Raw genomic sequence first — 13,338 nt, forward strand, 5'->3', positions numbered from 1 at the left:
AAAGCCGAACATCCAGGCATTATTTCAGTGATATCTGCATAATAAAATTAAAGGGTATATTTTATAAAAGTGGATTCGAAATGACTTTTAAGACACCTTTAATGCATTCAGCAGAATAACAATACAAAAGTACTAGTATGTAAAAGAATCATTTGTATAATGAATTTTTACATGCCTTCTAAATTCAATTCGCTTTACAAATGATACTTTAAATAATCACATATTACCAAATAAATGCTGCCTTTCAATAAGGTCCAAAGTACTAGTGTGTCTTTGTATTGTTAATGTACAGGATGTATTAAAGAAGTCTTACAAGTAATAGAATTAAATTTGTTTATATATTTTTTCGTTTTAATAACATCGCTTAAGCGGATATCGGATCTAATGTAAACAGCTACGCTAATTATCGATTTTTTCCATTTGTTGCCTTATATTAAAGCTTAAATATGAACTTAAACATAAAAATATAACAAATTCATGCCTATCTGTTATCAAATGTGTTCAAAAACTTCTATATTTCTTTATAAACGACTTTAAAAAACACTTGCCATTCAAAATATACAGAGCCACGTGTACCTTTTGTCAGAACATGGCGGATTTTAACCACGTGATACAACTAACCAATAGAAAATTTGACAGCTCATGATAATCTAGGTACTGTAGTTTAATAAAAAGCATGTAACGCCATCTACTGTCGCGAAATTAAGTGATGAACTTTTTATTTTCTTATTTTAAACCAAAAATAGCACCAATAATAAAAGATTAAATGTACCTTATATAAAATAAAATAAGGTAAAAAAAATTTCAGTAAATGAATTTAAGTTTAATTAGAGAAAAAAGAGAAGTTGGTGAACGTGCAGTCGTGGCCGAGTGGTTAAGGCGACGGACTAGAAATCCGTTGGGATCTTCCCGCACAGGTTCGAATCCTGTCGACTGCGAATATTTTCTTTTTTTTCTTTAAAATTATTTTAAAATAAATTTTCTTTATTTAAATAGTATAATGGAATTTTTAATTATATAATTTCCTACATTATTTTTATTAAATATTTCTCACACTCATGTATTATATAAACTTATTTATAATCATAAGAAAATTGTAAAATTTGACAGTGTTTAATAGTTTCATTTTAAAATTAAAATTTAATTTAAATTTGTACTTTATAAATACAACTTTAAAAATTTTAATTGAAATTAATTCATTAAATATTCTTCCAATAGATGGCGGGACTAATCCTATCATTTAAATTCATTGTTGAACCTTTTAATTACATAATTTTTTATATTTATAAAATAATTAAGTATTTCATTTTGTATTTAAATCATAAATACAGTATTAGACATAAAATTGCTTTAAAAATGAATGCTTCTAACGTAAGTGGCAAGCCTCTAATTAAGCACTACCCAATTTCTTTAGAGGAGTTATACAGATACAATGTTATAGAATAAAAATGTTAGCAATGAGCCGTGAAATGAGGCCCTTAAGAAGGCATTAGCCTTCTTAAGGGCCTCATTTCACGGCTCATTGCTGGTAGGATATGGAAAATGGATGAGGCCCTGGTAGGATGATCTCTATCATGAACAAGGCCCTTAAGAAGGCAACAGCCTTCTTAAGGGCCTTGTTCATTGCTAACATTTTTTTTCTCCTAAGGGCCTCATTTTACGGCTATGTCCATAACAGGGATCATCCTACTGGTAGGGTATGGACATCACCTTAAATTTTGCTGAAGAATTTAGTACGACAGCTTTGTATAAAGACATGAATTACCTTGTATTGTGTAATAATAAAATACCACTGTGGCAAATTTCATTAGTAACTTTATTTAACTTCTACAAAGGTATTAGGATGATTTTTTCCTTGTGGATATTATTAAACCATACAAACATATAGCCTACATCATGAAGATATATTTGAACACACATAAATATAATTAATCCAGTGTCGAAGTTTCGTTGAGGCAAGGACAATAGCAATCAGAAGCTTGACGAACAGCTAATGGACGAGGTTTCGGTGTAGTAACCCTCTTTCTAGGTCTTAGAAACTTTTTAATTATGCGCGGTAAATTTGGCAATGGTGGCCTGTTAACCATATTTAGTGGATAGAGAAGTGGAGCGACTGAACAGTCGAAGTGAAACCACCAATCGCAGACAAAGTATCGCTGATTGAAGACCGTTCCGTTGACACAAAGGAAGCTTGCATTACGTCCGTCAGGGAAACATATGTGATAGCCCTTAATTTAAGTAAATTAGAATTAAAAAAAAAATAAAATTTTACTTTAACAAATAGCTATTTTAAAAATTCAAATATTCATTGCAAGAAGGGCATATAAATGATGAAACGAGCATGGAATTATCCTTAATTGCACGTTGTAGCTTCGCGAATTTGAATTAATTAAGAGGACCCACGTAAAGTGTTGACTTCAGATATTTTTCTTCGGGGGTGGAATGTTTCGAGAGGAAATTTTCTCTTATAAAAGATTGGTTTGTGGTCCCACCAACAGGGAACCACAATCTTTTATATTGTAATTTTTGTCAGTAGGATAACGCACCACTAATTACAAGCCCTTCCTCTACGATGATGCAAGTGTGTGAGGCCCTAAGCTGTAGCTTATGTGCAAATCAGGCCCTGATTATTCTAGCTCCGATAATGCAGAAATCATTAGAAAAAAAGGGAAAATTTTCTCACCTGACAACCAAGTTCCGGATCAGCAAAAAATCCAGAATAATTATAATTAGAACAACGAAAATCCGTCTTGGGAAAATCGATATTTAACGGATAATCTTCTCCCGCTTTACCGGGTATAACATCTTCGATTTCGTTTATCTCATCCTGATCCAAACCTATTATCACCTTAGAAACAATAACAAAAAAAAATCTCAACTAATCAGCGTCGTTTAATTACCGTTACAGTACACGTGATTGGATAATTTAAATTTTGAATCTTAATTCAATGATTCTTATTGGATTACGAGGAGGAAAAAATATATTTAATTTAATTACTTACCTGAAAAATCGCGGAAACGATTAAAATTTCTGAAAATATACAGAAAATACGTATTATCACGTATTTATTAATGATAATAATAATAAATTATAGTTCTTAGGTGTTAAACTAGTACTTACCGAATATTACTTTCATTGTGTAAATTGGCAAATGTTTCTTGATAAAAATGTTTTTACAAACTGTTTGTAACTAAATGAATAAAATTCTCACGTGGTGTTTAATGTATTTTTAAATAGGTCACATGATACAAGGACACTGAACGTGACCATTGGGGGGATTATAGACATTGGGTGCTAAGGTGCAAGGACAACTTCACTCTTCTTCACTTTCGCCTCGGGGGAAAAATTTAATAATATTACTGACTTTACAGGAAAATTAATTAAAAAATAAATAAAATTTTATATTTTTTACTATTTTTCTTAAATAATTTAACATAATCTTAAAATAATCTTGAAATACTCGATTATAATTGATCAGTTTTTCGAGTTTGGAGATTAATTAATTAAAATTTATAAACAATTTGGCAGGCAAACTATGTTAAAAACTGCATTCCTTAATATTTTAATTGAATAACCAATGGCGGCCATCTTTTCTCTTTGAAATGCTTGCAAAACAACCCCAAACAACGGCCACTTGTGTTCCCTCAGTGGGCGTTGTTCAGAGGTTCTACTGTACTGTACATTAATACGTTACCGTATTTTGTACGCAACGTTTCATAAAACACTTCTACTGCACTGTACATTAATACGTTACTGTATTTTGTACGCAACGTTTCATAAAACACTTCTACTGCACTGTACATTAATACGTTACTGTATTTTGTACGCAACGTTTCATAAAACACTTCTACTGCACTGTACATTAATACGTTACTGTATTTTGTACGCAACGTTTCATAAAACACTTCTACTGCACTGTTACGGATATAAGAGAGTAATGAATTCGGTTTTCCCATTCACATAACGGTTTTCCTCTTGTGAAGAGCATCGGAAAGGAAAGTTTAGATTAAAAATACTGATTACGTGAGTATGTCAAGGAGAAGATATTCATTTGTACAGTTTGTCACGAGTTTTAACTTACTAAATGTATTATTTATCGTTGGATAATGTTAATTTTAACCCCCTAAAATCATCATTAGATCTTAAAATATTTATTTTCTTTTTATTCAGTCCGGTTTTTTTATACTTCTATCCGAGTTTTTATTTGGTTAAAATTTAAAAAAAAATGGTGTGATTTTGCAGAAGAGTATCAGTTCACAGCTGATTGCATTATTAGATCTAGGAATTAAATAATAATAAACCAGTTTATTAATCTGAATACGGACGAACCGCTAATGACGGCCATCTTCCAGCAATGTTTCCGTCTGTGGCCGTTGTTCACGGGTTTGACTGTATTATTTAATGAATTAAAATGTTAATAAGTTTACGTTTTATCTATACTTACGGTTTACAAATTAAAATATTTTCTGTTGTTTTATTTGTGTATCGCCATTTGTTTACCTGGCATTACGTACAATCGATATACGGAACCGTTTTGAGAAGTTTTTTTCGGCCTAGGACCCAATTTATTTAGAGACATACAGGTATAGAACAAAAATATTAGTGATTAGCAGGCCCCAAAGCCCTAAGAAGGCCTCTTAGCCGTTTTTCTGTAACTTTCTACTTTAAAATTCGAGGTGAGATTTTTGAATACAACGAATACAGATTAAGTGGCATAAATACATTAATTTTCATAAATACACAAGAGTTAACACATGTTTTCAACAAGCTGCTTAACTTCAATCATTTTTTTTAAATAATGAATGTCACTAATTTAAAATTCAAATAAAAAAACCTAAAAAAACAATACGATTTTTAAATAAGTGTTTGCTAATACTTTTTAGTGTAGAGAATTTAAAATTGCATAAATATCATAAAATTTTAGCGAAAATAATTACTTTCGCAACCACGAAAAGTTAATTTACCCCGTAGAAAGTTATTTATATACTGTCCAATATACATAAAGAATATAAAAATTTCTGTTATTTCTTAGATCGAAAATAAATTATTATTAGTATGTGTAGAGCTATTGTTAATAACTATTTTCTATTTTAAATATTATTAAAAATTGTAGGAAATGGGCACTTTACCAGATAATGCGCTTAATAAGTCTATTCAGTAGAATGACGCTATTCTAGAACAACAGTATTGTCTATCTATTCCGGAATAGCATGATTATGTCTATATATTCCCGAACAGCGCTATTGTTCTTATATTCTAGATCTAGAACAACACACAGTGCTGTTCTAGAATATAAGAGTATAGGAGTGTAGAATATAGGAGTCTAGGAATATAGAAATATAGAACATAGTCTATCTATTCCGGAAGAGTACTATTATGTCTATGTATTCCAGAACATAACACATAGTAATGTTCTAGAATATAGGAGTATAGGAGTATAGAATATAGGAGTCTAGAAATATAGAAATATAGAACATAGTCTATCTATTCCGGAAGAGTACTATTATGTCTATGTATTCCAGAACATCACTATTGTTCTTATATTCTAGAACAACACATAGTACTGTTCTAGAGTATAGGAGTATAGAATATAGGAGTCTAGAAATATAGAACATAGTCTATCTATTCCGGAAGAGTACTATTATGCCTGTATATTCCAGAACAATTCTATTGGAAGAAAGTGTTTATTACTCATTAAAACATCTCCGGATTTAAATTTCCTTAATATAATCGATGCATTTTTCACTGGATCAAGCAAATATGATCGATTAACAAACGTAAAATCGATTACTCCTGTTTAATTAATCGATTTTTTTCTTTACACGTTTTAAAATAGGATTTACAAGCGTAAAGGCTAATAATGGATTAATTAAAAGATTCATCTTATATTTATACCATCATTATCCTGGACGTAATTATTATAGAAAAGGTTCTAAATATTGTTGATTTGTTGCAGATTTTTAAATTTTTTTGTATAATCTATTCTTAGATCCCTTTAATGCTGTATGAATTAGTACCTAGTTAAATATGGCACAACCTTTTATTTATCTTAAACAAATTGGTCAAGGCTGAGAAGTTTTCGGGTATAATAACTTCATCTACAACATCGAATTTCGAGATTTAAAAAAAAACATTACTCTCAGCATTATGTTGAGAGAAGAAAGGAAAGAAATGTTTGTTAATTCATTTAAGGTATTATTTTTGGACAGATAAATAATTAAGTTTCGTGCAAATTTTTAAAATTAAAATTAATTGGAAGAATAAAAACACATAACAAAACATTTTTTCAGGATAAATTTTCAAAAAAAGTAATTATAATTAGCGTATTAACGTTAATTACGATCCTAGGACCTTACAACAAAGATAAGGAAAAAAAAAACACAAATCATTTTAAATTAATTATTTCAATTGTATTTTATTATAGATTTTTTTCAAATGTATATTTTAAATTCGTAAAAATTAAAATATGCTTTGAATGCTTTGAAATGGTCCATTTGTTTTAATTAAAATTAAATATGTTAGTAAAGAGAATTAATATTTGAAATAAAATCAAGTCAAATTTAATAGAATAAATAAAATAGAGTCGAACCTCTCTAATGACGTCCACCTGTAAACAGCGGCCAATTTTTTATGTTTCCATCATGGCCGTTATTTAGAGCCATGACTCTTTTATCCAAAAACACTCTAACAGGCGGGGCCTTTATTTCGTGTCTTCGGGCCAACAATGGGGGCGACTGATAAAATGAAGGACCGGGCCCGAAATTTCCGGAATACACCCCCAAAAAAATTCCTGATGTGTTTTTGACTGGTCCCTTCACAGATGAACAGGATGCTTCCTTTAAACGTATTTTTGTTATTTCACACACGATATTGGCATCAAGCATTATAAAACATGTCGCCACAACTCCTTAACAGGTTCTAGGCCAAGGATATTTATATATTCAAATAATTATTTTTAAACAAACAACTGATTCCCAGCATTTTTTTTATCTAGCAAATAACTAGAAAAAAAAGGAGAAAAACGACGCCATTCTTCCTTTTAACTATTCAGTTATTTATAGTTTAATTGTAAGGAAACAATAATAATAATAATAATCTTCGTTTTGTATGAAATTATTTTCACTTGTCAAGACAATAATTGAAAATAAAAATCGATCCTTAATATATTTTTATACATTACTTACATTGTACCTTGCTGTTCCTACGTTTCGTATGAATTGATCTTCACTTCAATGGACCGTTTAGGGTGGAACGTGAGAATACTAAAATTAACATTTGAAAAACTTACAGAATAATTCACACGATATCTTTCACTTTATTAGTTTAATTAACATATCAGAAAACTCACTGACCGAACCAACACCAAAAATAAAAAATCTATTCGCCCGTATAATTTACGAATTTTAAAAACACAGGACTTTACGTGTTTATTTCAAAAATTCAAATTTTCAAATCAAAGCGCGTGATTGGTTAACGCTTTCATTACATCGGTTGGAGGGAGCATCGTAAAGGAAATTTCATTGTTTTATGGTTTTTATTGTAGGGTAAAATAGGGATATTTTTTAAATGTCATCGGCAATTTGACCCGACAATTGACCACTACAACAGGAAAAATGATATTCCGTTTGAGTGAGACACGTCCTAACACTAGTGGTCACGGTGCCCTGGATGACACTGTCTCTTCCGTTCTGCTTTCTCCTTATAAAAAATAAATAAATAAATAAATAAATTTATTTTTTTATTTTCTAAAATCTATTTATTATGCTTGATTTTAAACTTCATTAATCAGGCAGAACAACTAGTGAAATTCGCACGAATTAATTTTACTATTTTTAAAAAAAATAAAATATTAAAAATATACATAACAACTTTTTATACACAATAATTTATATTTATTAAATATATATTTTTGTTTATACATTTAAATTTTTGACGGCGTATAAATGAAGGCTTTTTATTGGTCGATTCGAAATTTAAAAATTGAAATTGATGTAAATTCGATTGTGAGAATTATTAATTTGATTGGTTGTAAGATTTTTTTTACGTCATTCTTCACTCTAATTGGCAACTGATTGTGGGCTTAATTATTATCAATTTTTTTTAAAAAAAATTCATTATATTAAAAACAATTTAATTATTTAAAATAGCTTATCGCTTGCGGAAACATAAAAAAATGGCCGTTTTTAAAAGGTGAAAGTTAATTTTATACATTTTTGCACCTGTAAAAATGGCCGCTGTTTACAGGTGAAACGTTCGACTTATAATTTATTTATAACACAATAAATTAGAAATATCAAAATAAAATCATTCTTCTTGAGAATTTACATTAAACTTAATCTAAATTCAGTGTGATTTTAAGAATAGGGACACTAGATTTTAGGCTTCTAGGGCCTAAAGTGTGGGCTTCCTATGCCTAAAATCGCCACTTAATTTAGGTTTCCTATGCCTAAAATCGCCACTTAATTTAAGTTTCCTATGCCTAAAATCGCCACTTAATTTAAGTTTCCTATGCCTAAAATCGCCACTTAATTTATATTTCCTATGCCTAGACTTTAGGTCCCAGGCTAGGTTTAGGCCCTAGACTATGTCTTTAGGGCTCTAGTGTCTCGGTTTTAAGGAGCCTCATATACTATCGAGAATTCTTAGTACATTTTAAAGCCTAAACCACTTGCCTAAAGCCCTTACAATTTGCTGAATAAAATCAAAAAATGTAAGTCGAGAAGGTATCGATTACCATCCCTCATATTTATTAAAATTTATGAAATTAAATTTTAATTATTTTTAAGAAATTTCGTAAAAAAATTTTTTCTCTCAGCGTAAACCTATTAAGTTAAGAAATTTCACTTTCTCACTATTTTATTTCTTTCATATTTTTTGTAATGGAAGAAAGTAATAAACAAGAAGAGAGAGAGAGAAAGAGAAAAAAGGGAATATTTTATGGAAAATAACATTTTTTCACCGAGTAAAATCTAGGACATTTTTCACTTCATCACCTTTGCGATTCATCAATTAAGCATATTTCATGCATTGTTAAGTATTGTCTCAGATGACATCTCCATACTTTCATCAATACACCGAGAGTGATCCTAGCTCTGCCATTTCTGAAGGAGTCACTGTCCGGAGCGTGTTTTAAGCTAAAGAGTTCCCGGTAAGTCACGTGATTGCCGTTATATATCATTTAATTTAACTTAAACTATTTAAAAACATTATCCTATAATCGAAAGTTTCCTTGTTATAACTGTTAATAACCTCATTGAATTCTACTGATGGAATCGATGAATATTTTTTAAAGAATATCTGTGAATATTTCGTGTGTAAATGTCAGGTTAAAAGTTTAATAATTACTTATTAATTTTAATTTCAAGGGTACATTATATACCAATCGACCCCCCTATAACACTGTTGATTATTCCGTTTTATATGAATTCCATGTTGTACGAGTCACTTAGATTTTTCAAATACGTGAGCCGTTCACAGCCCAGCACACGTATTTGTAAAATCTAAGTGACTCGTACAACATGAAATTCATATAAAACGGAATAATCAACAGTGTTATAGGGGGGTCGACTTGTACAGTCTTGCAATACACTTTACACCACTCGTTAAGAGAGCATTCTAATGTATATTTAAGGGGTTAAAAACAATACAAATATCTTAATATTTGTATAATTTAGAATGTAAAAATTGTTATTTAACTTTTAAAAAAGTGTAAACACAAGACAAAACACAATTGTAACGGAAAAAAATAAGTAAAAAAAAGATGATTAAAAGGGGAAATCTTTTGCATATGTTTACGCTCTCGAAGAGAAGGAAGAATAAGTACCACGGAGAAACTATAAGTAAGAGGCACCATTTTTTTAACCTCTGTCTTGCTAACTGTCTGACGTCACAAAAGTCATGTGACATAAGTCTTTAAGAATTGGCGTTTAGAAAATTTTCGCTAGTATCGATTCGATACTCTGTTATCGAAGTTAATATGCCATATTTTCTATATTATTTAATTGTATAATATATATGTGGTTCGTTAAAAAGAATTTCGTTATATTAATTATTATTATTATTTATATGTTATTTTATCTTTCATTTATTTATTTTTTTAGGTGTTTCTAGCAAAATGAAGCACCGTTTAACAGTTTTAGTATTAGCTATGGGTAAATATAAACCGTTATATATATATATATATACTTTAATTTAATGCTTCTATTTTAGTTTCATCCATTTAGATATAGTTTTAGTTTATTTAAGTTTAAATTAGTCATTAAAAATGTAGTTTATAAGTAAGAAAATTAAGTTTTAGGTTATGGTCTACGCCGTTTTTACAATTTAAAACCCTAAACATTGTACAAGTATCCAAGTCAGGGCCCGATTCGTACCTCAGATGTATCTCAGGGCCTTCTATTTTAATATATATCATTATTTGTTGGAAGAGGAATGGTCTGTTATATATTACATACAGCTTAGGGTCAAGTCGAAGTCCAGCTTTGATCCCAACTAGTATTACATTACAGTACTCAAGTATTGATTAGTATAAGTTGTTATAGAAACAATATTAAACTATTTACGAAGTAAAAACATTAAAATACAGGATTGTTACTCAGTAAACTAGGTTGTAAGTAGGAAAACTCAATAGTTTCTAAGATGCTTTAACTCAGTGTGGCATGTAATATCTACCATACAAATGCTGAATACTTTTTAACATTCTGTATAAGTTTGTTCTTTTCTAACTGTCCTAAAAGTACAAGGCCCTAGACAAAGTATAAACTTCATTAAATAGTATGCAACTAAGACACTGTAAGCCCTTCAATTAATTGTATTTATCAATTCCATTTAATGGATCGATTGCCTATCGATGCATGAAGCATGGATCCATCAGTTCAAGTATGGATAAAGAATAATTTAATCATAAGATTCTTGTATTAAAATGAAAATTATTTAAATTACAGGTGTTCTAGTCAAGTCTGCTACCGAAATTAGGGTAATATTTAAATAATTTACTTACGATCATGTAAGTTTTATATATAAAAAATTTAATTCTAACTCCATTATTTTAGGTAAAACGGCAGAGTTATCCCGATCACTCTTATTATAAGCCAGGAGATGATTCAGGAGAAATTTACCAGAAAACGAAATTTTCCGATTCTTCAAGATTAAGTAAACCTTATTCTTATAATTCCGGAGATTCTAGCGAAGTTTACGATCCGAGTGCCAGAGATCCAGAGAAAGCTTTGTATTATCCTGCTTCTGCGAAATCATACGAAAAAGACTCATATAATTATCCTAGCAAAAGTTACGGGAATTACAAACCAGGTAGAGACTCTAGAGTAAATAGTAATTATGAGCCAAATAAAGATTCTAGATCTAGTTACGAATCTAAGGACAAAAGACCTAATTATGGACCTGTTAAAGAAACCAGATATAAATACGAAAATAAGGATTCTAGATCTAGTTACGAACCTAGTAAGGATTCTAGATCTAGTTACGAATCTAGCAAGGATTATAGATCCAGTTACGATGAACCCAGAAAGGATTCTAGATCAAGTTACGAGTCAAATAAGGGTTCTAGATCTAATAACGAACCCGTTAAAAGTTCTAAATCTAGGCACGAGCCAAATAAAAATACTAGAAATAGTTACGAGACCACCAAAGATTCAAGATCACCATACAGAGCCAAAGATTATGATTACAGTAAAGAAGACAAAAGCCCTATTTATGAACCAAACAAAAATTCAAAATACTTAGGAAAATTTCATCCCAACATATTTAGCAATTCAAAATCAGATGGTAATCATTCTAAAAAATCTGATAATTCATTTCCATCTCTTATAGATAATCCCAGAAAGTCGACATACCATAGTGGTGAAGTGGATGGTAAACAACGTCGTACTAGTTTTAAAGAGCCCGAATTAGATAAATTATTTAAAAATTACCCGAAAGATATTAAAATTAACACTAAAGCTATCTCAACATCCACAGAAGAAAGTGATCGCCCTACTACTAGCAAAGAAGTGATCATCAAGAATACAGTTACGTACGACGATGACAATTTGGACAACTCGAAAGAAGACGAGAAACCGTTAACAGTAGATAAATCAGAAAATCTCGAAAGTAAGGCTAAGACAAACAAACGTCACGATCAGTACAAAACCGACGATCACCATCATTACAAAACCACTCCACCACCCATACCCGGAGTTGCTGGTGTAGATTATCCCATTTATGCTACAGTACCCATGACACACTTCAATTGTTCTCACTACAAACCTGGATATTATGCAGATCCCGACACTATGTGCCAGGTAAATACAATAAAAAACAGTTTAAAATTTGAAATTAGCCAATCAGAGCAACGCGTCGGATCTCGATTCGAGTCGTATTATTGGTCGATTTAAAATGTTTCCGTTTAATTTCAGGTATTCCACATCTGTCAAGCGGGAGGTGCAATGGATTCGTTTCTATGCCCAAATGGTACCATGTTTAATCAGTTATTTCTAGTCTGTGATTGGTGGTATAATGTACATTGTGGAAAGTCTCGCAGTCTTTACGAGAAATCGAATGCAAGGTTGTACATCGTGCCGAAAACTAAGAGAGACGATTCACAGAAACAGGATGACGACAATACCGATAACGATAAAAAATCAAGTGGTACTGTAACAACTCGTATACAAGCTGTCGGTTACGGTAAAAATGATAAATCAGTTAATAGTTACGCTTATCAGGAAGTAACCGAAGGAGGACTGGGTCATGAAAATTATGTTTACGAATATTAATAGGATATAAATGCGGTCTAAGATACCAGAATTAATGTATTTATTAATTTGGGTTTTTGTTGTACGATATAAAAATTTGGTTTCCATGTCATTCTTCTTCATTTACCAAAAAAAAAAAAATCCGCCATATTCATTTTATGTAGCATAAACCAGATTCATTCTTTACTCTTTATATATTATTCTTAAACGAGAAATCATCAGTTAAATGTTTATTTAAATATGAATCACGGTATTTGATTCAATAAATTTTGAAATTTGTTAAGATTACAGAAAAAAAAATTCAACCTTATTGAAAGTGTGATGGAGGAATAAATTATTAAGATTTTCTTTTTATTTGGTCTCAATTTGTTAAGATATTAAAGTTGTAAGTAAAACAATGCTCTCAATAAGGAATACCCTCAAAAGCTGCTTTACGCTGTATGTAATTATAAATAAAAATGTTACCTACCAATATGGGGTACGCCATATTGAATAGTCTTTAGTATTGTGATACGAATTTTGATTGAAATATAAGCGTGGACGGATTTACTATTCTGGCATGGAGAATTTTGCCGTTTCTGATGATGTATC

At 30.4% G+C, this 13,338-nt stretch overlaps 2 protein-coding genes and 1 non-coding gene across 3 annotated transcripts; 2 read left to right on the forward strand and 1 right to left on the reverse strand.

The window, feature by feature from the left end:
* The first annotated feature begins 856 nt into the window (after positions 1–856).
* Positions 857–938, forward strand: Trnas-aga. Its single transcript has one exon. It is a non-coding gene; the product is annotated as a tRNA-Ser (tRNA).
* Positions 939–1,866: 928 nt separating this feature from the next.
* Positions 1,867–3,262, reverse strand: LOC111625769. The gene is made up of 4 exons (XM_023368993.1): positions 3,122–3,262; positions 3,003–3,031; positions 2,684–2,848; positions 1,867–2,228 (listed from the first exon to the last, which is right to left on the reverse strand). Exons 1-4 carry the CDS (start codon positions 3,135–3,137, stop codon positions 1,929–1,931), a joined length of 510 nt encoding a protein of 169 aa, XP_023224761.1. The 5' UTR covers positions 3,138–3,262; the 3' UTR covers positions 1,867–1,928.
* A 2,886-nt stretch (positions 3,263–6,148) lies between these two features.
* LOC111625778 (probable serine/threonine-protein kinase DDB_G0282963) lies at positions 6,149–12,888 on the forward strand. The gene is made up of 4 exons (XM_023369000.1): positions 6,149–6,193; positions 7,545–7,630; positions 11,415–12,297; positions 12,412–12,888. The coding sequence occupies exons 1-4, from the start codon at positions 6,149–6,151 to the stop codon at positions 12,766–12,768; spliced, it is 1,371 nt and encodes a 456-aa protein (XP_023224768.1). The 3' UTR covers positions 12,769–12,888.
* Positions 12,889–13,338: the final 450 nt, after the last annotated feature.

This window comes from Centruroides sculpturatus, unplaced genomic scaffold, assembly GCF_000671375.1.
Source record: "Centruroides sculpturatus isolate CEXI.00-Female unplaced genomic scaffold, Cexi_2.0 scaffold459, whole genome shotgun sequence".
In the NCBI taxonomy this organism is placed as follows: Eukaryota; Metazoa; Arthropoda; class Arachnida; order Scorpiones; family Buthidae; genus Centruroides; species Centruroides sculpturatus.